The sequence below is a fragment of the Euprymna scolopes genome, chromosome 31, assembly GCF_053919585.1.
Source record: "Euprymna scolopes isolate OS-2025 chromosome 31, ASM5391958v1, whole genome shotgun sequence".
In the NCBI taxonomy this organism is placed as follows: domain Eukaryota; kingdom Metazoa; phylum Mollusca; class Cephalopoda; order Sepiida; family Sepiolidae; genus Euprymna; species Euprymna scolopes.
This window is the reverse complement of record NC_136512.1, coordinates 88,073,811-88,099,603: the sequence shown is the minus strand read 5'-3', so window position 1 is coordinate 88,099,603 and position 25,793 is coordinate 88,073,811. Positions and strand designations below refer to the sequence as shown.

Genomic DNA, 25,793 nt, shown 5'->3' with positions numbered 1-25,793 from the left:
TTCTGGCCAAAAACCGATTAAAAAGATTTTCTCAAATCTCAATACCCCTTATGTCAAATCCTGAGTCTGTAGACTGAAAATTGACAGAGTAATTTGATCGGGACATGTACACACACAAACAATTTCAATTTTATAGATATACTAGCAGTTCCGCCTGGCTTTGCCCTATATACTGTTCATAACTTTATGTGAATATGTACAGTTATGCCTTTCTATATGATAGGCTTTCTTAACTACCATAGAGAAAAGTTGGTAGAGACTGCCGACATCAAATTGTTTTTAACTTTGACCCCTTCCCATTTGTTTTGGGCTCAAATTAAAATGTTTGACCCATGTCCAAGTAACCTACATTTAAAATTTCAAGTGTTTAGACCCAAAATTGGCAGAAGAGGTTTGGTAGAGTCTGCAAAGGTCAACTCTTTAAAGTTTGATTTTGCCAGCCAAATTTTCACCCCCAAAACTGATTAAAAAGCTTGCTGCATGTTTGAATACTCTTATGTAAAATTTAAAATGTTTACACCCAAAATTGGCTGAATAGTTTGCTAGGGACTGCAAGGGTAAAATCATTTGAACTTTGACCCCTTGGAAGCCAAATTTCCAGAAAATAAAAAACGATTAAAAAGCTTGCCCTATGTCTGAATACACTTTATGTAAAATTTCACCCCTTAACATTTATTGTTTCGGGCTCAAATTATAAAGTTAGATCCATGCCCAAGTAATCTATATCTAAAATTTCAAGTGTTTAGACCCAAAATTGGCGGAAGAGTTTGGTAGAGTTCTCAAAGGTCAAATTGTTGAACTTTGACCCCTTAACAGCAAAATCTTTGGCCAAAAATCGATTAAAAAGATTTTCCCAAATCTCAATACCCCCTGTGTCAACTCTCGAGTCTGTAGACAGAAAAGCAAAAACCCTCCTCATGATGAATTCGCTTCTACGCATGCGTCATACAACGTTGTAACCTGATTTACTTTAAATATTTGAAAAGGCGACACAATTTTTTTTTTTTTTTTTTTTTTTTTCGATTTTTTAAATTTTAATATTGAAGCGGGGTTATTTAAGCCATTTCTCATGTGTTTTTCACATTTTTTAACGTTTGTTTTTCTGTTTTCATTAACCCCCACCACCACCACCACTGCCCGACCACACACACCCAAAACGCGGGGTACCCCTTGCTAGTTAATATATAGATTACAAATTCAAGAAGTATATATTCAGTAGTGTAAAAAAAAATGTGATGGAACACATATGATTTTAAGTAGGAAAATATCCAAATTCTTGAGACACAAAAATAACTTGATTTTTACTCAAATTTTAAAAATCTAAAAAGATTCTTTTCTTCAATCATCCAGCTATTGCTATGTATGCCATTATTTAGATGTTTTAAGTATGTTTGTTGCCCACGAATTTGAAACAATGTGCCCTCTCCTGGCTTTCTCATAAAATTGGGTTTTTAAAAAATCTTGATCAATTTATATGGTTTTTGGAATATGACATTTTTGTTTAACTAAATGTAATTCTAAATAAGCACCTCTTTTGGTCCCCCCTGACAAAGGAGGGATTAGACTTAGTAATTCACTCCTCTCCGTCTGTTCATTTGTTCACTTTTCTCAATAAACATGATTTGAGGGTTTGTTTTTTTTTTAATTTTGCACAAACATTAGTCATGGTGAAGTAAATTTTTCACTCGTGGAGGGAGAACCCGCATGCTCAACTTTTTTTCTTGTAAAATAATTGCCCTATCATGGCTTCAGAGTTTTGTATATTCTGCAATTCTAATTTACTCTTTTTTTTTAATTTAAGGGTCTGGATGTATCAAAAGTAAGTGTTCCTGTCATTGGTGGCCATTCAGGTGTGACTATTATCCCCCTGATTTCACAGACGACACCACCGGTGTCTTTCCCACAAGTAAGTAGACACTTTTTTTTTTTTCTATTTTTAGAAATATTAAGTTGATTAAAAATAAAGGTAAAAAAAAAAACTGATCAACTCATTAAGGTATCGAAAAGAAATTAGCACCAATTTTTTTTTTTTTTTTTTACATTTCAAACTGGTTGCATCCTTTCCATAAAATCTTATCAATTTTGCATATTAATTTTATGGAGCCATCTTGTCGAATGCAAATAAAGTGGTCTTTCATTGGAAGATTTCTGTTTCAGCATTGTGCGATCTTGGTCGGACAATATCTGCTGCACACGTGGATTTAATTCCCAAAAGTTTTCACAAGAGTCCAACATTTTTTTAATTCGACTCACTTTTACTTGAAAACCATTTTCGTTGAATTATGTCTCTTGCAACGAAATAAAATCATAATTAAAAATTTTCTTATGCATATGTGAAAGGGAATGCTTCTTACATTAGGGTCGTGTAATTGACATCAATTGCTTTGTTTTGTTGAGCGCAACTTTAAAATGTGCGTGTGTGCATCAACCTCAGGTGTGCTATTTCACAAATCATTTTTTAATTCTTTTAATTATTACAATTTTAGATAAGATCCGTATTTGTTTTATTTAAAGAAAATTTAGCTGAATATTTAATCAGAATTAGTTTTAATAGTATTGACCTGACAGACATTATTTCAAAATAATATTACAGGGTGGAATGATAAAATTTGTTGTTCTAGAAAAAACAACACAACTTTATTTTAAAACTTTTAATAAAAAAAAAAATCAATTGAGGTAACTTGGTTATGCAGTAGAGCTGACATCTATTCAATGTAGCCAGCTTCAGCCTCAATCACCACCTCGATATGGGTCCAGAACTGGGAGCATGCGTTTTCCACAAGTGCCGGCAGAAGCTCGGCTGATGGCGGTGATCAGGCTGGCTTTGGTGTTGTGGAAGGTTATGTTGATGTTCTTAACGTATGACTAAACGAAGTAGTCCAGCGGATTCAGGTCAGGGGAAGGTGGTGGGCCAGTGAGAGAAGGATACAAAGTCGTAGCACTCCTTCTAAAGCCAAGCCTGTGTCTCTTTGGACTTGTGGGCCGGCACCAAGTCCTGCTGCCACACCCAGGGTCTGCTAGCAGCCACCTGATTGCACCAGGGGATTACCACACTCTTCAGCACATCCAGGTACATTTTGATGTTGACTTTCAAGCCAATTTCGAAGATGTGAGGTGGCATGATGTGGCTCTCACTTGAAACCACACCAAAGACCATAACCATGACCGGAAGAGGTCGTCTGATATGTTGAGCTGTGCCCTCGAGCGTTGAACCGTTCGGATTTCTATTTTGAAGATACTGGCAATAGTAAATAAATCATACAGGTTAACCATAGAGTTCTCATTCTTGCTATAAATAATTATACAATTTCTTTATGATCAGTTCATGGTACTAAATGTATTCGCTCATGTATAATGCATGGGTCAATCATCATTTAATATTTCCGTAGAACCATAAGTGTTTTTATGTTTGGTTTTTCAACTCCAAGTTTTTCTTATCAGTAAACGCGAAATCAACAAAATCCAAATACGTTTCAACAAATTTAGTCGATGATATTTGACTGAAATCTGTTTTTCTTTTTCCTCTTATAATTCTTTTTTTTTTTTTTTTTTTTTCCCTCCTCAGGAAGAGCGTGAACGTTTGTCTCGTCGTATCCAGAATGCTGGCACAGAAGTTGTGGAAGCCAAAGCAGGAGCCGTGAGTTTTTTTTTTTTTTTTTTTTTTTTTGTATTTAACCCATTCATTAGATTCGTTGGTTGTACTTTCTATTGATTAAAGTTCAAATTCAGTCATTAATCGATTGGGGCAATGCATGCACCAATACTCTGGGGAAAGGTATGAACCTCTTATGTATTGTTCCCAAAGATATATGCATTTTTAAAGACAATTTGTAAATTAAAATTGAATAACTTTTTCTTTGAAAATATTTTTCAGTTCAAAACTCTTAATAAAATCTATAGATTTGGAAGACTTGTTCTATATACTCCTGACTTATGTGACCTACAGCTGTAAAAGGAGTTCAATAAGTTTGACTTGTTGTAATTATCTCCCTTGCATGAACGCAATAACTTGTATTATTTCTGTTCTAATCCCAATTCTAATAAATCAGAATAGAAAGCGGATGTTGGGTTTACTTCTTCCGTCAGCTTCATAACTACCGCTTCCCTCATTGTCTTAGTTCTTGCATTCTATGAGCGATATATTTGACAATGCTGTTTTTTGGGTTTTAATCTATTCATCTGACATTTAATGTTGCCTGGTTCATACTTTCTTTTCTTGAGCTCCTTAAATCCTTGTCCTGAGCAATTTCCATTTATAAAAAAAAATACAGTTCTAAAGATTTATAGTTAAAATCTTGTTGAAAGCTTTGCAAATCTTGCAGATATTTTGCCAAACAATTTGATAGATTTATAAGACATTTTACACTATTGTCTTTTTAAGTGAAGAGGTTCAACTTGTGTTCAATTAATTGTTCACAATCAGTTATAGTCAGTTTTGTTTCATCGTTAAATAACTTATCTGTAATACACACAAGTGTTCAGATCAAAAGTTTGATTAGATTTTCGTGACAAAAGCCGTTGATGTATCTGGAACGTTGCACTTATAAAAATGTCACTAAAAATGAAGTTTCATTCATAATCAAATTTACCACAAGAATTTAATTTTTGTTCATCCTAATTCTTCTACTCATTTAACATCACTTGTTCAGGGTTCAGTTGTTTTCTGATATTACATGGACTCGATCTCCAATTTTCATGGTTCACCTGTCTCCAAGTTTCACTCTGGCCTTGTCTAATCACTCCATTCCAGGTTTTGCTTGGCTAGACAACTTTCCTACGATTTTAAAACCTGCTTCTGCGGTGGTTTATTCAGGAAGATGAACATTATTTGATTGCTTTTTTGAGAGTGTAGAATCTTTCTTGTTATAAAATAAAAATGATCTGAAAATGGATGACAAAAGAAATATTTGAATCGTAGAGAAAAGAAAATTATTTAATTGTGTATATTTAATGGAGTTGTTTCTAGCTAAAATTGGCAGCACCAATCCAATTAGAGAAGCTTTGAATTGTAAATAATTCCAGGTAAAAAAAAAAAAAATTATCCAGTCAGAATTAGCAGAACGTAGTTCCCTTATCTCAAGATGAAATGTTATGATTGAAAAATTCATTTTTTTTTTTTTTTTGTGTTTCATCTTATAAACACAGGAACACCAGCAACCCTCCAGACATATACTCACAACTTATTATAATAAACAAATAATTCTATTACGCCCTCGACTACTAATCCATAACATTATATAAGTAAAATATATATATATATATATATATATATATATATATAAAAAGATTGAATTAAAAAGAAAATATTCCTGAATTGGAAGTATTGATTGTTGAAATATTGTAATTTTTTTTTTTTTTTTTTTTTTATACATTTTCACCCCAAACAAGGCGCATTGCCACTTTGGTGTAGGGGGCTACTATCAGGGGCAGCAACTACTGGGGCACTATGTTGGGATTTGGGCAGCAAGATGTCGGTTCACGTTGCACTTGAACTTCTGCATGTCAGTACAGTTGGGGAAGCAGGAACTTGGAATGGAATTCCAGAGTCTAGCGGTTCTGGGGAAGAAACTACTGGAGTAGAAAGATCTTTTACATCTAGGGATCTCTACTGTGTGGGGGTGGGATTTAGCTGCCTGTCGGGTTTGTCGAGGGTGTCTATGTCGTGGGGGCACAAGTGTCTGCAGTTCGTCAGAGCATTCACTATTAAAATACTTGTAGAACAGGCAGAGGGATACAACGTTTCGTCGATGGGACAGAGGCTGAAGCTTAGATGCCAAAAAAAAAAAATGATTCAAAAAGAAATGACAAAAGAAATAACTTCTGGAGAGAAAATCACGAATAATTAAATGTAATTGTCTCGAGCAAAAATTGGCAGCATTAATCCAATAAACGAAGCTTTGAATTGTAAATAATTCTAGGTAAAAAAATTGGTGTTGGGACGATGAATCAGGAATTGAAAAAATCAGAACTTTTTGGGGTATTGGAATCGGGAAAATTTGAGCCTATTTTCCGATTCCTTAAATTATCTATTTTATTTGATTTTGGTTTAAGAAAACATCTTCTACTGCTTGTAGTAATAATGAAATAATAAATATTAATCCAGTCAGTATCAGCAGTGTCCTTCCTCTCTTGTCAAGACAAAAAGCTATGACTGAAAAATTAAGAGATTCAGCATATTTTATACACTGACTCTTGTACCTAATTGGTTCGCTCTTATCATCTCTGGCTATAAATATAATCGTCCAAATCTTTGATTGTACTCAGTACAATTATGCCAAAAATAGTGCAACAACTTTCATGTTAATAAAAAAATAAAACTTTTAGAAATGTAAGCTTTAATAAATTCCTATTAGTCACCTTTTTAAAATGCTTTTTGTTTTCCCAAACTTGAAAATCATCCAAAATTTTGTCAATTCTTTGTACGGTTGAAATAAATTAAAAAATTTTCTGAATTAAAAATCTTTTATTTCTGATGTATTGTTTGTTATACAGTTTTACATAATTCTGACCTGCACGACCTTTGACCCCATCTCAACATCATTGATACTCTCTTCTATACTTTTATCAGTCTTAAATCTTTCTAATTCTTTTGAAAATAGTTGCAACATTTCTTGTGATGCCTTTCAGGGTTCCGCCACATTGTCAATGGCCTACGCCGGGGCTCGTTTCACCTTTTCTATGTTGGAGGCTCTCTCTGGAATGGAAGGCAAGGTTGAATGTGCCTTCGTCCGATCTGATGAAACGGAAGTCAAATATTTCTCCACACCTCTTCTGCTGGGCGTAAGTACTGAATCCTATCTTCTTTTTTTTTTTTTTTTTTTTTTTTTTTTTTTTTTTTGTGGAAGTGCATTGCATAGGATGTTTTAAATGTATCGTGTGCGATGTTAAATTAAAACTTTAATTTCCATTCAAAATTTAGTTAACGTGTTAATGGAAATAACGTCACAGGAAGTCCCAAGTGACAAGTGACAAATTAGCTGGTAAAATCTTTTTGGTTTTTAATCTGTGTCAGGATGAAAGAATTCTGTCAAGGGAGCTAACTTTCGGACTAAGACTAAATCGTATCATTCTATGTGTTGCTTCCTTGTAAATAAAATGTCAAATCAACTGAAGTATCCTCGTCTATTTCACTAATTTATGTCATGTGCTACACATGCAGTCGTCTTCAGCATAATCCTCTACAAGGCATTAATAGTAATGATTAGGGCTATGACAAGAGAATATTCTCATCATTGTTTTGACTCTCGAGTATATATCCGACATAGTTGATCAGTCGAGAACCACATCACCTTATCTAAAAACATAAGATATTAACTGATATGTACTCGAGAGTAAAAATAAAAGAATATTCTCTTATCATAGCCCTAGTAATGATATGCTGACACCCTTATTCATAAAACTACTCGGATGTGTTTTCAGAGATCTTTTCCCCCCCCCACACGCTTTCACAGACATTACAAGATGAGGGATCAACTCGATTACTGTGATTATGACAATGACTACTGCCACAATCATTGTACTTTTTTGTTTTTTCCCCTTTTCTTTTCCCCCCTTTTCTTTTCCCTTTTCCTTTTTTTTTCCTTTTCTTTTTCTTTTCTTTTCTTTTCCTTTTTTTCTTTTCCTTTCTTTTCCTTTCTTTTCCTTTCCTTTCCTTTTCCTTTTCTTTTCCTTTTCTTTTCCTTTCCTTTTCTTTCCTTTTCTTTTCCTTTTCTTTTCCTTTTCTTTTTCTTTTCCTTTTCTTTTCCTTTTCTTTTCCTTTTCTTTTCCTTTTCTTTTCCTTTTCTTTTCCTTTTCTTTTTCTTTTCTTTTCCTTTTCTTTTCCTTTTCTTTTTCTTTTCCTTTTCCTTTTCTTTTCCTTTTCTTTTCCTTTTCTTTTCCTTTTCTTTTTCTTTTCTTTTCCTTTTCTTTTCCTTTTCTTTTTCTTTTCTTTTTCTTTTCCTTTTCTTTTCCTTTTCTTTTCCTTTTCCTTTTCTTTTCCTTTTCTTTTCCTTTTCCTTTTCTTTTTCTTTTCCTTTTCTTTTTCTTTTTTTCTTTTTCCTTTCCTTTTCCTTTCCTTTTCCTTTCCTTTTCCTTTCCTTTTCCTTTTCTTTTCCTTTTCTTTTCCTTTTCTTTTTCTTTTTTTCTTTTTCCTTTCCTTTTCCTTTCCTTTTCCTTTCCTTTTCCTTTCCTTTTCCTTTCCCTTTCCTTTTCCTTTCCTTTTCCTTTCCTTTTCCTTTCCTTTTCCTTTTCCTTTTCTTTTCCTTTTCTTTTCTTTTCCTTTTCTTTTCTTTTCCTTTTCTTTTTCCTTTCCTTTTCCTTTCCTTTTCCTTTCCTTTTCCTTTTTCCTTTCCTTTTCTTTTCCTTTCTTTTTCTTTTCCTTTTCTTTTTCCTTTTCTTTTCCTTTTCTTTTTCCTTTTCTTTTCCTTTTCTTTTCCTTTTCTTTTTTCTTTTTTTTTTCCTTGTTTTTCTTTTTCTTTTCTTTTAACAAATCTGGCTCTTGTTGGATAAGTCCTCATATATATAAAATCTAAATTTGTACATTGACATTAAATAAATAGCATAAAAAAGAATCCAATTTTAAAAATATTATTTTTGGCACATAGCACAATCATGTTCACATACCAGTTCCCACTGGACCAGTGAAGTTAAGCTGTCATGAGCTTCGTCAGTACAAGATGGGTGACCATTTGGAAAAAGTAGACGCTATATGTTATCTTCCCCTTACCAGGATACGCATGCTTACTGCAGATTGTATGTACATTTGTATTCCCTATAAACTTTCACTTTTAGTTGAAAGCAAAATACCTGATTCTGAGCGAATACCACCAAAAAAAAAAAAGTGTTGCTACTGTTTATTTGAATTTTAATTCATCCATGTTAAAAAGCAGCAAAGCAATACACCTTGCATATTTTGTTGGCTGCATGTTTATTTACTGTGCAAGTCAATAACATGATTTCTCTATTTTTTGACTTGGTACGCTTTGTCATTACCAACAATGAATTTCCTTTGGGGTTTCTAAATTGATTTCATGTTTATTTAAGGCAACATTACAGGATGTATGCTTCACTCTTTGAGGTTTTGCAATAAAACGGTGGAAAATGATATTACAATATTTTTGCAAAAGATTATATATATATGAGTAGGGCTGTGGCAATGGAATATTCTTTTCATTCTTAAATATATATCCGACGCAGTAAGACACAGTCAATCAACCGAGAACCACATCAGTCTATATAAAAACATATAAGATATTAATGGATATATACTCGAGAGTCAAAACAATAAAAAGAATATGCTGTTGTCACAGCCCTAATAATCAGTAATTAAAAAAAATCAACCTGAGAGAGAGAGAGAGGGGGGGGTATATTTCTCTATATCTAGATAGAAATATACTCCGCCCCCCCCCTCTCAGGTTTATTTTTTTTATATAATCACTGACTCTTATTTTATCATTACAGTAAATGGAAAATATATTGTATTGTTATAAATCCTGTATTTTAATATTTAAAAAGCACTACAGATTTAAAAATATAGTCTTAACGTCAAATCCAGTGCTAAGAATTTTATGAAAAAAATATTTTTAATACATGAAAACAATATAAATCAAATATTTCAGTTGATATCCAACCATTTTTATTCAAGTAGACTTTTTTGTTTTTACTTGTCGAACTTTCCCGACAAATGCCAAGCTCTCCTGTTGTCAAATGGAGACAGTTATAAATGTCTTATATATTCTGCCTGAGTTACTACTTTGTCTAATTTCTTTTCTTTTTCACTTTTTAAGAATAAAAGGAATATAAAAATTGCAAACTTTGTTTTCCTTAAAAATATTTAATAATAATAATAATAATTATAAAGTTCAATTAAAACTAATGTTTCGTTTCCAAGAATAATAAATGCCATCATTAAATTTTGATTTTAAAAATGCATCTGCGATGTTGCTAATTTTTACTTAAATCTCTGTTGATTTTGAGGCCAAGGGAAATTTTTACAAACAGATTTTATTTTTTAAATTACTACAATTTTAAATAAAAAGATTATTTATAAATTACTACAATTTTAAATAAAAATATTTTTTTAAATTATTACAATTTTAAAGAAAAAGATTTTTTTAAATTATTACAATTTTAAAGAAAAAGATTTTTTTAAATTATTACAATTTCAAAGAAAAAGATTTTTTTAAATTATTACAATTTTAAAGAAAAATATTTTTTTAAATTACTACAATTTTAAATAAAAATATTTTTTTAAATTACTACAATTTTAAATAAAAATATTTTTTTAAATTACAATTTTAAAGAAAAAGATTTTTTTAAATTACAATTTTAAAGAAAAAGATTTTTTTAAATTACAATTTTAAAGAAAAAGATTTTTTTAAATTACTACAATTTTAAAGAAAAAGATTTTTTTAAATTACTACAATTTTAAAGAAAAAGATTTTTTTAAATTACTACAATTTTAAAGAAAAAGATTTTTTTAAATTACAATTTTAAAGAAAAAGATTTTTTTAAATTACAATTTTAAAGAAAAAGATTTTTTTAAATTACAATTTTAAAGAAAGAGATTTTTTTAAATTACAATTTTAAAGAAAAAGATTTTTTTAAATTACAATTTTAAAGAAAAAGATTTTTTTTAATTACAATTTTAAAGAAAAAGATTTTTTTAAATTACAATTTTAAAGAAAAAGATTTTTTAAATTACAATTTTAAAGAAAAAGATTTTTTAAATTACAATTTTAAAGAAAAAGATTTTTTTAAATTACAATTTTAAAGAAAAAGATTTTTTTAAATTACAATTTTAAAGAAAGAGATTTTTTTAAATTACAATTTTAAAGAAAGATTTTTTTAAATTACAATTTTAAAGAAAAAGATTTTTTTAAATTACAATTTTAAAGAAAAAGATTTTTTTAAATTACAATTTTAAAGAAAGAGATTTTTTTAAATTACAATTTTAAAGAAAGATTTTTTTAAATTACAATTTTAAAGAAAAAGATTTTTTTAAATTACAATTTTAAAGAAAAAGATTTTTTTAAATTACAATTTTAAAGAAAAAGATTTTTTTAAATTACAATTTTAAAGAAAGAGATTTTTTTAAATTACAATTTTAAAGAAAGATTTTTTTAAATTACAATTTTAAAGAAAGATTTTTTTAAATTACAATTTTAAAGAAAAAGATTTTTTTAAATTACAATTTTAAAGAAAAAGATTTTTTTAAATTACAATTTTAAAGAAAAAGATTTTTTTAAATTACAATTTTAAAGAAAAAGATTTTTTTTAAATTACAATTTTAAAGAAAAAGATTTTTTTTTAAATTACTACAATTTTAAATAAAAAGATTTTTTTAAATTACTACAATTTTAAATAAAAAGATTTTTTTTAAATTACTACAATTTTAAATAAAAAGATTTTTTTTAAATTACTACAATTTTAAATAAAAAGATTTTTTTTAAATTACTACAATTTTAAATAAAAAGATTTTTTTTAAATTACTACAATTTTAAATAAAAAGATTTTTTTTAAATTACTACAATTTTAAATAAAAAGATTTTTTTTAAATTACTACAATTTTAAATAAAAAGATTTTTTTTAAATTACTACAATTTTAAATAAAAAGATTTTTTTTAAATTACTACAATTTTAAATAAAAAGATTTTTTTTAAATTACTACAATTTTAAATAAAAGGATTTTATTTTTACAAAATTTAGCTGTCAATGAGAATCCTTTTATAAAAGGAGACATTTTTTTTTTTTTTTTTGGGGTTTTGTTTTAATAGTATTGATCCTGACAGACATTATTTCAAAAATAATATTAACTGTAAATTATACAGATTGATGTCTAAGAGTTGATATGCTGTAAAACAAAAGAACCAAACCAAACATCATGAATAAATATTCGAAGGTGTAAACAATTTGAAATACATAAAAACTTTTTCTGGATTCAACGTTAAATAATCCATAGAGAGTTGATATGCCATAAAACAAAGTAACCAAACGGTCAATCTGTGATTTGCTGCTGGCAATCAATATTGTGTGCAATTTATTTATTTTATCTTTTTTTATTTTTTTTTTTGTCAGCCGAATGGCGTTGAGAAGAATCTTGGAATCGGCAAACTCATCGAATATGAAGTTCAGCTGATAAAAGAGGCGCTACCAGAATTAGAGGCAAATATCAAAAAAGGAGAAGACTTTGTGAAGAACCTGCAGTAGATGATGCGGCAACACCCCGCCTCCTCTCTCTCCCACCCCCTCACAGAAGGAGAGAAGAACGAGATTAAAGATGGGACAGCAAGAAAAGCTTGTCGTTGTTAGATTGTTTCCCTCGTCCTCCTGCCCTCGTCTCTCGGTCAGCCTCACTTTGCTTGTCTCTCCCAAGTTGACCGACAGTTTACATGTTTAATATCAGACATAATAATTATTCACTGACTTGGTTGGAAAAAAAAGGCCTACGACGCACCCCCTCCTTATCCCCTTTTTTTCCTCCTCAATGTAGAAAAAAAAAAAAAGAAAACAACCGGAACATTTTTCCACGGTTATTTTTTTTTCTTTTCTTTTCTGCTAATGGGCAAAGCAATGGGAGGGGGTGGGGTGGGGGGACATGTAAAAAAGAAAAAAAAATACAATACAAAAAAATATCAACAAAAAAAATAAAATAAAATAAAAAAAACCCTGTTAAGTCACCTGTGATTTATATACTTTTTTTTTTTTTTTCCCAGTCATTAGAAGAAAAAAAAAAATTTTTTTTTTTTTTTTTCAAAGACAAAAAAAATTAATAAAAACAAGTAAAAAATAATTTTGTTTTATTTTTTTATTAAAAAAAAAATTTCTCTTGTTAATAGGTTGCCATTTATCAATAAGTCGTTCAAGGATAAAGGTTTCCATTTATTTGCCTCCCCACAAGGTCAATTTTTTATAAGAAAATCCAACTTCCCAGAAAGTACACTCTGGATTGGAACAAAATAAAAACTTGACTAAATGTTGCATCAGAACAGTTACTACATTTTGTATTTTTTATTTGCAGAAAATATTTAATAAAAAAAAAAAACCCTCTAATTTTAAACAAATCAGACACAAGGCCACTCAAAAGTGAAGAAAATTGGTGTCAGTGGTCATTCTTTGTCGCCATAACTAAAAAAAATGTCTTTTCTACTTTGAACTAAACTATCAATCACCATAATACCACATATACTCTAGGGGTCGTATTATCTAAATTTCCCAAATCGTTTTTAATAAATTTTTCCTAACGAAAAGGCCAAGGGATAAGTTCGGGGACCTGATTTTATAAGATGAACATTTTGTCCACAACGCAATGAATTGAAATTATCTATGCAGATCTTAATTTTGATTCGCTGTAGATCCGTTGAATGTATGTTCACAGCCATCATCATTTTGTGGTCTCAGCTGAGATTGAACTCCCTACATCCTTCCAGTATTCCCTATCTGTCATAGCACCCAAAAGATCTTCCTTGGAGATAAATTTATCTCGTTGTATCCTATCTGGAAAAGTTAACTTTCGTGACCAATTGTGAGATGATGGGTGTGTTCACAGGACAAATGATGAAACAAGTTCATCTGTGGCACGTGCGCAATGCCCAGCAAACTGAACATGTCTTTTACAAACCGAGGTTGATACTCTCGGAAAGTCTCCATATACCATTTCTAGAGTTGGGTGATTTTGCCATGTGAGATTGAGTACTCTTCTCAAAAGACATTTGTAACAGCCATCCAAACGACGCTGTTGTTTTGCTAAAAGAGTCCAAGTTTGAGATCTATAGAGTAAGATTGGCTCAATAAGTACGCGGAAAACTTGGATTTTGAATTTGCAAGCAAGATTGGATTTCTAGATCTTATCGATTTTGTTACAAGCAGTCCATGCCATGCCCTTTCTAATCTAAATATATAATGTTTACACTGACATCAACAAAAGCTAGCGAGTCTTTATAAGCACACGCTCGAATCTTGTGGGAATCTCATATTTTTGTGAATTTTTTTTTTTTTTACTGATTGGTCACCACTTATCAAGGATATGAGTTATGAGAATAACTTATGAGGATGGTTTATGAAAAGTGTTTATTAGATTTGAAGAAGACTGTTGTAGTTCTCAGGGAAGCAATCTCGTGGTAATGTATTCTATAGATGGAAATTATTCGTAAAGAAAAATATTTAATATGTATATCTACACAAAACAGCTATGCTAGAAGCATGATGTTGTATGAAGAGGAGTTCTAGGTTTCTGCCTGGTTCTCCTTCGTCTTCAGAAGGATGTTCATAGATGAATATAACGAAGCGCGATGATCAGTCTAATATGCATTATGCTGCTTCGGCCATCTATAAATCTCACCTGTCTGTTTGAATGTATGTATGTTTGTATTTCTGCCTAATACTTTCGACAGAGACAACAAATTTTCACAAGATCGGTATCGTTTTGAAGCTCAACCCTTCGGACAACAAATATTGAAAAATTGGCTAAAAACATTAATTCCTTTACCCTCAACTGGGCATTTTTCTACAAGGAGGGATCGCTTTTTTCAACAATATTTTTTTAAAGTCATCCCCTCTTTTCGATTGACTAGCCTTAATTTAAACTTTCGCCATTTCCGGTTTAGCGATGGATGCAACGGCAAAGACGTAACTTTTTTTTCTTTTTTTTTTTCTTTTTTTCCCACATTCTTTTCTTCCTTCATGGTATGGGTCCGGGCCTGCCTGCTGCTACTTCTGTTTTTTTGGTCAACACCCACCTCCAAACACCTGGGCATCCAGGCTAGTGTTAAGAGAAGGAGCAACTCTTGGATTAGAAAATATAGATCTTGAGGTGGAAGGCTGGAGGGAAGTTGGACAAGCCAGGAAAACTTGGATGCAAATTGTCAACAACTATCTGGATCATTAATCATCTTTTTATTCACACAATAATTCTAGAATTTGACAAAATACACCTGAACAAGGTCGGAAGTTACATTGACCAAAATGTGAAAGTAACACTCCAGATGAAAAAAACAGTCGAAATAATTTAAATAATACAAATAATCCTCATCTTAAAATTTCGGAAACAAAATATAAATAAGGACATTAGACAGCGAAATTTAAATGGAATCAATCCTTAAAACGATTGAGATTGCAATCTGTCAGAAAAGGCACCCAACTGTGATGAAGAATGCTGATCACACATGCCGTTTTAAAAAAAAAAAAAAAAATTTCTATCTCCGAATCACGAGGAGAAAAATTAAATTGCATAAGAACGACTCACTTGAAGGACAAACACAACTGGAACAGCAAACTCCTGAACAAGACTTCCAGAACGACTGAATAACACAAGCACGATAATTTAATTATTTCCCAGCTGAGACAATACTCGAGGAGAGTATAAAATTGGGTTTACTTTCGGCAGCCTCTTCCCGTTTCCTTTTTGTTCGTTAGTACTCACATTCCATGAGTGATGATTTTGACAAAGAGGGAAGAATTGCTGTTTTCTGGGTTGGAATCTGTGCCATCCAACACTTATCGTTGGCAAGTTTTGTTTTTTGTTTTTTTAGCTTGTTACATCAAGTGGCTTCATGCCTTGTCCAGGACGATTTCTATTTAAAAAAAAAAAAAAAAAAAATCACCCATTCTTGAAGGGAAAAACCATATACAAATCATTTCCAAGTTTATATATTTCCAAACGTTTACGCATAAATCTTGCTGAGAAACCATCGTCTATTTTTATTGCAAATGCATAAAGTATTGTCTCTTCATTTTACAAAATAAGCCTTCATCAGCATCATCACCACTTTAACATCCATTTTACATGCCAGCATGTGTTAGATGGCTTTTAGAAAGTGACCTATTAACCCTATCTCTGACCAGGGCTTCATCCCTCTTTTAAGTCCACTTTTATCACTTCTTTAAATGTTTTCTTTGGAACTTGTTTTTTTTTCCTTATATGGAAATTCCTCCAAACAAAGCATGAAGCCACTTGATGTAAGGCGCTAATAAGAATCAAAGATGATTATTGCAAAAACAGGAACTTCCTATTGGCCGTAGTTTTTTTTTTTTGGGGGGGGGGGGTAAAGATAGGAGGAAAACAGTCAGCAAGAAAAGAGTTCCACAATTTTGCAGTTCTTGAAAAGAAGCTTCTGGAATAAGAAGTATGACATTGATGTATCAGGATAGTGAATTGAAGACCAGTAGACCAATGAGTCAAATGAGCTGCAGGAAATATGTCAGACAATTCTGGAGAACACCTATAATTTTATTTCTAAAAAAATGACTGAGACTAGTAATATCGCATCTGAGAGAGAGAGCGATGGCAAAGAAGAATGAAGCCAATCAAATCAAATGTTTCCATACTTTATTGAGACATCAAAATGACACTGTGCCTTGTTCATTGGTGAAAATACAATTGAAAAAAAAAATACACCAGTTAAAAGATCAGGTGTCGAACAAAACCCATACTGAACATCACTAACAATCTAGACTCTCTCAAAAACTTTGCTAATAGCAGAGAGAGCACTTACCGGATGATTATTAGTCAGATCATCAGAATTTTTAAAGATGACTTTTTCCAGCAAGAAGGAAACCTGAACTGCAACATCTATAATATAAAGCTCACCTGTCTGTTTAAATGTATGTATGTATATCTACCTAAAAACTGTTGACGTAAGTGACGGGTTTTCATGATTGGTATCATTTTGAAGCTCGACTTCTCTGGCGACAAATATAAAAAAAATGGCCAAAAACATTAATTCCTTCACCCTCAACTGGGCAGTTTTTTTTTTACAAGGAGGGGTCAATTTCTTTTGCAAGTCATCATATTGGTTGGATTGACTTTACCTAATTTTAACGTTCCGAACTTCCAGTCATGTCATGGACTAGCGGTAAGACGTCAGATTTTCTTTCACTTTCTTTTCCACCTTCACGTCATGGGTTCGAGCCTGCCTGCATACTACCAGTTTTTTTTTTTTTTTTTTTTTTTTCAACACACACCTCGAAACATCCGGGCAATGCCGGGCATCCATTGAATAATGTTAAGAAAGTAGAATAAAGTTCAATAGAACATCTAAAAATGACAACAGGAATTGATTTAGGAGTGGAAACTTTAACCTGGTCAAGATCAGAACGAACCCTATTAACTTCAACTGTTCTGCATCTACTAATCCAAGAACTTTCATCTGTTCTTTCAATGTGGCCATACCATTGAAGTCTCCTGTCATTTAATCTTCTTTGCATGTCATCAAATCTAAGCCTGTCTTTAAAACTCACATTACACACCTGCCGATCATTTCTCTTCATGCAACACATATCCTCAACCCTGGTTGGCCAAGTTTCATTCCACACTGCATACATATGCCTAGTAGATTCTTCTCTTAGATGATAATGGTAACGCTCTGCTGGTTAGTAATGGAAAAAGTTCCCTGAACTCAATATATCCACAACTAATTCTTGCAATTATAACTTCAACATTTTATTTATCACTATAATGCTAAAACTAACAATCACCTGATGTAGTCGCACTACAATAAAGCAAGACGAGTTCTTGATATAACTGTGTGTGTGTGCGTGTATGTGATATCATCACTTATCATAGAAAAATATTGTCTTTTGATAGCTGGTGCATCAGTCATCAGCTTTGCTCTCACCTGACCTTTTCATCGGCTTGAGGGAGATTTCTTTGTGAGGGACATAAGTTGTTACGATTAAGACTAGAAATAAAAATCTATCAACCACCATGAAAGAAAATTCATTCATTCTTTAAAAAAATATTAAGTTTAAATAATAAACTTACTAACTAAAAAAAAAAAAAATGGTTCAAAATTATTTTCCTCATTCAATTTCTGCTAATAAATCTGTAATTATTGAAATTTTTTTTTCGTTTCTCAAACCATAAACAGCATTACCTCCCTTTTAATTTCAGAAAGGAAAAAATAAAAAAGGCCAAATAATCGATTTTAAAATATTTTTAATCAAAGAAAAAAAAATGTTGATAGTTTTTCTTTCGACAGTTGAAATAAAACCACTTTTTTAATGGATATAATTTTTTATAATTTATGTCAATATGAGAGAAAAAGGCAATTGTTAGGTTTTTTTTTTTTCTACATATAATACTGAGATAAAAAAAAAAAAAAAAAAAAAAACCAACCAAAATCTTTAAATGTTATTTTTATCATGGACCGTTTAATATAAACCCCTCAAATCTTTGTATTTCGATGAAAATTAATTTACTTACAACATCCTGTTGTTTGATTGTGTCTAAACTGATTCTACACCGGAACCTTTTCTTTTTTTTTTTCTTTTTTTTTTTTTCAACATTTTCTTTGCTTCTGGAAATCAAGTAGGTAATACTAAAGATTGTCTGCTGTTTTTGTCTTTCAGTTTTCTGCTATGCAAACAGGACAACGATGATAAGCAAGATATAGTCCCTTTTTAATTAATGATTACAGCCATTGAATTATAAGTTGTTTGCCATACTTAAAAGTAAATTTGCACTAAACAGACACCATAATACTTAAAGTTAAATTCAAATGTTGGTATATCTTTTAATTAAACAATTGGGATGCTGAAAATGTACACAGTAAACAATGTTTTATTGTCGCGTTGATTATTTGTTTATGTACGCGTGCGCAACTGGATGTTGGGTTACAACACCCGTTACAAGGTCATTTGAGTTTTGTAATTATATATATAATTATATAGATTAATGATCAAATGTTTCAAGGACCCCAGAAAATAAGCAAAATGAAAGGAACGTCTTTGAGGTCTACATCTGTTGACTTTTGACGCAAAACAGACAGATTAATCACTCGAGTTATTTCAGTTTTTGATATAAGGATTTTTTTTTTTTTCTGGGGTCTTTGAAACCTAATTGCTCCGTTTAATGCAGCTACAGTTTTGTAAATGAAATAAAAACAGAAGATGATTCAAGTCGCCAAAACTTATCTAAAAAGTATTCAGGCATTTATTTCATATGTTTTTATTGGCAAACATAATTTATATTAAAAAACTATTAAATTACTAAGAAATAAAATTAACATGTATACTTAGTAAAGTTCTGAATTTTTTAGATGTGGACTGATTGTTTATATTAATTGTATTGATCGGACTATTGTTCTCATTTTGAGTGTTATTCTTGCAATGTTTCGGTTGGATTGGCCTTTGACCGTCCTCAATCGTGTTGTTTGTAAAAGAGAAAAGTTACTGGCTCCGTAGATATTTTCGTACACTTCGTATTATATAGATCGCATTTTAAACTATCCAGTCTAATCAAGGTGGATGTATACAGGAATTTCATACCGGTGTGTGACAGCTGGCAAAAGCAAGACTGTGGGAGTACGGAGGAGTTGCATTCATTGCTTTAGCAGGCAGTTGAATCTTTAAAAATTTTAGAAGTACGGAGGAGTTGCATTCATTGCTTTAGCAGGCAGTTGAATCTTTAAAAATTTTAGAAGTACGGAGGAGTTGCATTCATTGCTTTAGCAGGCAGTTGAATATTTAAAAATTTTAGGAGTACGGAGGAGTTGCATTCATTGCTTTAGCAGGCAGTTGAATCTTTAAAAATTTTAGGAGTACGGAGGAGTTGCAGTCGGATCTTTTAAAATTTTAGGAGTCAAATGCTCTCAGTTCCCCCCCCCCCAACAGCAGCGTAATGATGGATACACGATTAGATGCAACTGCGGTGTGAAATCTGAGATTATTTGACTTTAAAATAATTCGTCATGAATTCAAAATGTGGAATTTATTTATAAACTGATCGAATTGTGATGAGTTGTAAAATTAAAATCAATTTAAAAATAAAAAAAAGACGTTTCAAAATTTTAACAAAACAGATGAAGCATGCATGGTCCGTCGTGAGTGCACATTGAACGAGGCATAAAAAAAAAATGACTAAATTCAGCATTGCCCCCCCCCCCCATTTAGCCCCAAAAATTCCCAGGAGCCATCAAATTCTGGTGAAAATGAACAAACGGTGCAGTTTTAGGCCTTAACAAATGTAAATTTGAATTCTGCACCATGAAAAAAAAGAAATGACTAAGTCCATCATTTGCCACCACCCCCTATTTAGCCCCAAAAGTCCCCAAAGCCCTTAACATATTTAAATTTGAGTTCAGCACCATGCAAAACTGCTAAATAGACATGCACAGAAAATTTTGGGCAAAATAGTCCCCAAAATGGAGTATTTTTATTAGCCCTAAAAGAACCCCTGGGGGGCACCCAAGAGTTAGAGCGAAGTATAGACAAACAAACTTATATAGAAATCAGTTAGTTACAACTTTTCAAAAAGTTTTATAAAAGTCCAAGGCATCAATTTTTTTTAATAAACACAATTAGCCATTTTAATCCAAAAGACACCTCTAGGGGGCAACCGGAGTTTTCCCGGAAAATATGTTCTGTTACTTTTTTTACTCATATCATGTTTAATGTTTGTGCAAAATATTTTAAAATTTCAAGGCGTAGTTATTAAGAAAAGTGTGGACGGACGAACGAACAAGGGTGAATTTACAGGTCTACCCTCCGTTTGTCAGGGGACCAAAAATGCATGCAAGTCTGGTTATTTGAGTTTTCAACAAATTGTGACTTTCAAGGATTCTACACTGAATAAATCCATTATAAAAGTTTGATCCAAAAATGATTTTTTTTTGTTTATCTGGTATGTTGAATAAGATTTTCATAAAAGACTTCAAATTGAAATGAGGAGTTGGTGCCAGTTGGTTCATTCAAGTGGGGTCTGCTTACCCTTCAAAAGTTTATCCAGTTGTGACTGCCCAAGACTTGCCATAAGTTTCTTACTTAACATCTCATGGCCTGATTTTACAGCCAAGTCATAAGCTGTTTCACCACGATCATTTTTCTTTTTCATATCGGCTCCACATCTTTTAAAAAACAAAACAAAAAAAAAACACAGAATTATTTTAAAGTTTAAAATCAATACTGAAAATTTAGATACAAATTTTTTTATTTTAAATTTGTTAAAATTAAATTTGAGAGTGGTCTTCAGGTGACTGCATTTGATGTTGAGTATTTTAATTCTCCACTTACAAAGAAATACACATTGCTCATATATATATATATATATATATATATATATTTATTGTAGCCAATGGGTGCTTGTTTAACAGGCTAGGATAATTTGACCTCTAACTCACCTGTTTATTTGTCCTTTTTGGCAGGGATTGGGGTTCACTTTTCTTTATGTTGGGAACTAGTTTTAATCTCTATGTTTTTCACTTACATTTTATTTTATTTATTTCTTTATTATTATTTATGATGATCATCAGCATTTTTGTTGTTACTATTATTCATGTTTTTTATGTGTGTGTGTGTTGGTAAAGTAAAGTTTAATTGTCTATACATACATTTGCTATTTCACTTCTGCAGTTTAATAAATTTTAGGATTCTTTAAAGTTGATGATAGCTAACTTCTCATTCAAACATAATCTATATGAGTCATCTAAATTTCTACATGTGCTGGCTTGCCACACTATTTTCTACTCTATTAGCAATCGTCCCCTTTCCTTGAGCTCCCACTAGTGGTTTGCTCATGATGTTTTTATTCAGTGTTTTTTTGTTTTTATAAAATTTAGGGAGGTCATTCCTACGTAATATTTTTTGTTATTCGGGTTTTCTCTTGGCAAATATTGGGAAAACGATGCTTTTGATTATGCATTTGTTCTACAGTTGCCATTTTTTTTTCTTATTGCTAATATTTTTATTTCGATAAAGATTTGGGTCATCACTATCTCTATTTCTAATAATTATATTTTTTTTTTATTTTATTGGTCACCTTTTTAATAATTTTCTTTTTTTTTTATTGCTCCCATTAATTATCATTTTATTTTGTAATTTAATTATTATTATTTTTTTTTTTTTTACAAAAGCGTCACCACTTATCAAGGCCTTGAGGCTACTCGAGGATAAGGGTCAATGTGTGTACAGTGGTCAAAGGGAACGTAGTAATTGTTAGTAGTGGAAATTTGGTCAATTGGATTAATGAAAGGGATGCCTCATCAAGAACTTGTTTACATTGGACTTGAAGAAGACCATAGAACTATTACTATTTCTAATGATTATATTTTTATTTTTTTTTTTGTTATTCTGTTGGTTGCATTTTTATTAATTTTATTTTCTTTTTTTATTGCTTCCATTCATTAATATTGAATTTTTTGTGATTTAATTTTCATCTCTAAGTTTTCCCAGTTCCAATTAATTATGAAGCAATAGACCAGATCTGATATCTGGAACATTTTGTTCTTGTTTTTTCAAGGGAGGTGGTGTTTAATTTACACTGCTAGGGAACCATGATTTAATATACTGTTATCTTTTTAAATCTCTGAAACAGTGTTTTAAAAAGTTTATATATATATAGTTTTAATGGTTGAAAACTTTTAAGACTACATAGAAAACTCTGTGGACCGTCTAAGCATCCTTGCTTGCTTGTTGGAATCTTATATATCTATTATAATGAAGTTGTATTCCTTCCTGTTTGTTCACAATTTAATTAAATTTAATTAATATGCACAAACGGAACACTGTTTCATAAATTAACTTTCATACTAAAAACAGACTTATATACACGTTCATTCCAGTGTGATTCATATATATATATATACTTGTTTATTGTTATATAAACATGGTCACATCCTGCTGCTACAAATAGCCACTTATTCATTGAACTTTTGAATAGTCAAGTCGCTGCCTGATGATATCTGTTGTTTGATTGAAACAAGTGGCTATTTGTAACAGCAGGATGTGACCATGTTTATATAACAATAAACAAGTATTATCAGCTCTTTTTATTGAGCACTATCTAACAACCTCGTTGAATTCATTAGTCCATTACTTTTGAATAAAAAAACCCGAGTATATATATAGGTATCAATAAAATAAAACAACAATATATATAAATACTGGATTAATTCATTTATTCAATAAGAATGATACATCAATTAGGGGCTTAGGATAAGTAAAAACTTTTTATACCATGGTATTTCGAAGCCTAATGCTTCTCATCAGATGAGGAGAGAAGATGCTTGGTAACATAATAGCGATAGCTACCTTAGGAGCGAAACAATTGTGCAGTGAGAGATAAAATATTGAAACTGTTTGGGGAGGGAATGGGAGAACTAAAGCTATATTCTTCCTGTATCACAGAGATCACTTTAGTCCCTCCCCCCCCCAACAGTTTCAATATTTTACCTCTCACTGCACAATTATTTTGCTCCTAATGTAACTATCACTGCAAAAAAACAAAAACAAACAAAATAATAAATAATTACAATGGCATAGGAAAGTAGGCACAATTTCTCTGATTCTGACATCTTAAAAAGTTCCGATTTTATTGATCCCGATTAAGTGTCCCAACACTATGTATGTATATATATATATATATATATATATATATATATACACACACTCTATTCAATATATATATATATATATATATATATATATATATATATATATATATATATATATATACACACACTCTATTCAATATATATATATATATATATATATATATATATACACACACTCTATTCAATATATATATATATATATATATATATACACACACTCTATTCAATATATATATATATATATATATATATATATACACACACTCTATTCAATATATATATATATATATATATATATATATACACACACTCTATTCAAAAGTTTAAAAGAAATTTACATTAAATAAACACCCTCATTTACATATTGCATTAAAGAAAATCTATTTTAATAATCAGCTCAATGTTATTGTTTGTTGTAATAGAATCGTTTTAATTGTTCTGTTTAGAAATATTTTTTAAGTTGATTAATTTAATTTTAATTTAATCTAATATTTTAATTGTTAATAGTTGACAACAGCTGCATTTAAAAGCTTATTTATTTAAGCCATGAGAGTTATTTCCCCTTTTAAACTATGAAAGTTACTTTGCCTTTGACTTTCATAGACCAAAATATGTTTTATGCGTCTCTAAATCCAACATGTGATCACTTTTCGTAACAAGTTAAAATATTTGGTGTATCAAATAATATGTGACCAATCCTCTTGCTCGGCAATATGTTTTGACCGGGCAACGCCAAGTATATATAATCACTATATACAGATGAAATTTATTTTTGAATATGATAAAGTTTTTTTTAATTAATTTTCTTTCCCCCCCAAAAATTAGGTTTTTCTAGGTTTAAACATTTTATTTCCTTAACTTTTTATACGCTTATGAATAGTGCTGATTCATCATAGCATAATACTTTCGTATTTGTTTGGCTGTAAGGAATGACTTGAAATTCCATCATCTATGATATAAATCTCACTTGTCTGTTTAAATGTATGTATATCTGCCTAAAACTTTCGACAGAGGTGGCAGATTTTCACGAGATCAGTATCATTTTGAAGCTCGACCCTTTGGACAACAAATATCGAAAAATTGGCTAAAAACATTAATTCTGCACCCTCAACTGGGCACTTTTCTACAAGGAGAGGTCGCTTTTCTTGCTGATATTTTCGAAAGTCATCCTCTAGCCTTAATTTAAACCTTCGCCACTTCCAGTTCGGTGATGGACGCAACGGCAAAGATGTCACATTTTTTTTTTTTTTCACATTCTTTTCCTTTTTTGCGGTATGGGTTCGAGCCTGCCTACTACATGTTTTTTTCTCTCAACACACACTTCCAAACACGCGGGCAATGCCAGGCACCCAGGTTAGTCTATTATATAAATCTCACCTGTCTGTTAAAATGTATGTATGTATGTATGTTTGTCTGCTTAAAACTTTAGATAGAGGTGACAGATTTCCACGAGATTGGTGTCGTTTTGAAGCTCGGCTCTTCGGATGATAAATATAAAAAATTGGCTATAAACATTAATTCCTTCACTCTTACCTGGGCACTTTTCTACAAGGAGAGGTCGCTTTTTTTGCCAATATTTTCGAAAGTCATCCTCTTATTTCGATCACTTAGCCTTAATTTCAACCTTCGTCACTTCCGGTTCCGTGATGGACGCAACAGCAAAGATGTCACGTTTTTTTTTTCATGTTCTTTTTCTCTTTCACCGTATGCGTTCGAGCCTACCTGCCTACTACCACTTTTTTTATTTTTATCTCAACACTCACCTTCAAACACCTGGGCAATGCCGGACACCTAGGCTAGTCCTTATAAGTTGTGTGGGCTTCATTGCAGCACTACTTATGGGAGTGCGGTGGCTATCCATTAGTACGGCAATCTATCAACTTACTATTAAAGGTCATGTGACAGAAACAAATCCAACTTACCCAAGTAGAATCTCTAGGATTTCTGCACCTGCGACGCCTAAATTCACTGCTTCATGGAGAGCCGTGTTACCCTGACTGTTAAAATAAAAAAATTAAAAAAAGAAACAGTTTTGTAATGAAAACAAAATCAGCTTTTTTTTTTTTTTTTTACATGGTAGTCACCACTTATCAAGGCCCGGACGCCACTCGGGGATAAGGGTTATTACGTGTACAGTAATCAATGGGATAATATCGTAGTAATCGTTAGTATTGGAGATTTGATAATGTGTCTTACTTAAGGGGGCGGTTTATCAGAATTTTGTTTATGTTGGACTTGAAGACATCCAAGTTGTAGTCAGGTGGCAAACATGCAAACGGAACAGAGTTCCACTGGCGTGCACTTCTAAGAGAGAAGCTTTGTTCATGGAATCTACGTTTTGATTTAGGCACAGATATAGAGTGGGGGAAATTATTGACAGTGGTTTCAGCTAGACGGGTGTTTTTCATGAAAGATTGGCGAGGGGGGACCAGAGATTGGAGCTCAGATGAGCACTTGCCATGGAAATAATGATAAAACAAAGATAGGCTC

At 31.3% G+C, this 25,793-nt stretch overlaps 2 protein-coding genes across 3 annotated transcripts in view; one reads left to right on the top strand and one right to left on the bottom strand.

Moving 5' to 3' along the window:
* The window catches only part of LOC145255845 (malate dehydrogenase, mitochondrial-like), a 48,891-nt gene extending 36,401 nt beyond the window's left edge, over positions 1 to 12,490 (top strand). The window contains exons 5-8 of the mRNA XM_080114587.1: positions 1,802 to 1,906; positions 3,566 to 3,637; positions 6,628 to 6,780; positions 12,055 to 12,490. Coding sequence (XP_079970713.1) covers positions 1,802 to 1,906; positions 3,566 to 3,637; positions 6,628 to 6,780; positions 12,055 to 12,186 — 462 coding nt within the window. The 3' untranslated portion in view covers positions 12,187 to 12,490. The remainder of the gene's footprint in view (positions 1 to 1,801; positions 1,907 to 3,565; positions 3,638 to 6,627; positions 6,781 to 12,054) is intronic.
* An 8,029-nt stretch (positions 12,491 to 20,519) lies between these two features.
* LOC145255842 (double zinc ribbon and ankyrin repeat-containing protein 1-like) overlaps positions 20,520 to 25,793 on the bottom strand; it is a 100,993-nt gene continuing 95,719 nt past the window's right edge. For both annotated transcript variants that reach the window (XM_080114580.1, XM_080114581.1), the window contains exons 19-20: positions 25,226 to 25,300; positions 20,520 to 20,819 (exon numbers count right to left, since the gene is read on the bottom strand). In XM_080114580.1, coding sequence (XP_079970706.1) covers positions 20,660 to 20,819; positions 25,226 to 25,300 — 235 coding nt within the window. In that variant the 3' untranslated portion in view covers positions 20,520 to 20,659. The remainder of the gene's footprint in view (positions 20,820 to 25,225; positions 25,301 to 25,793) is intronic.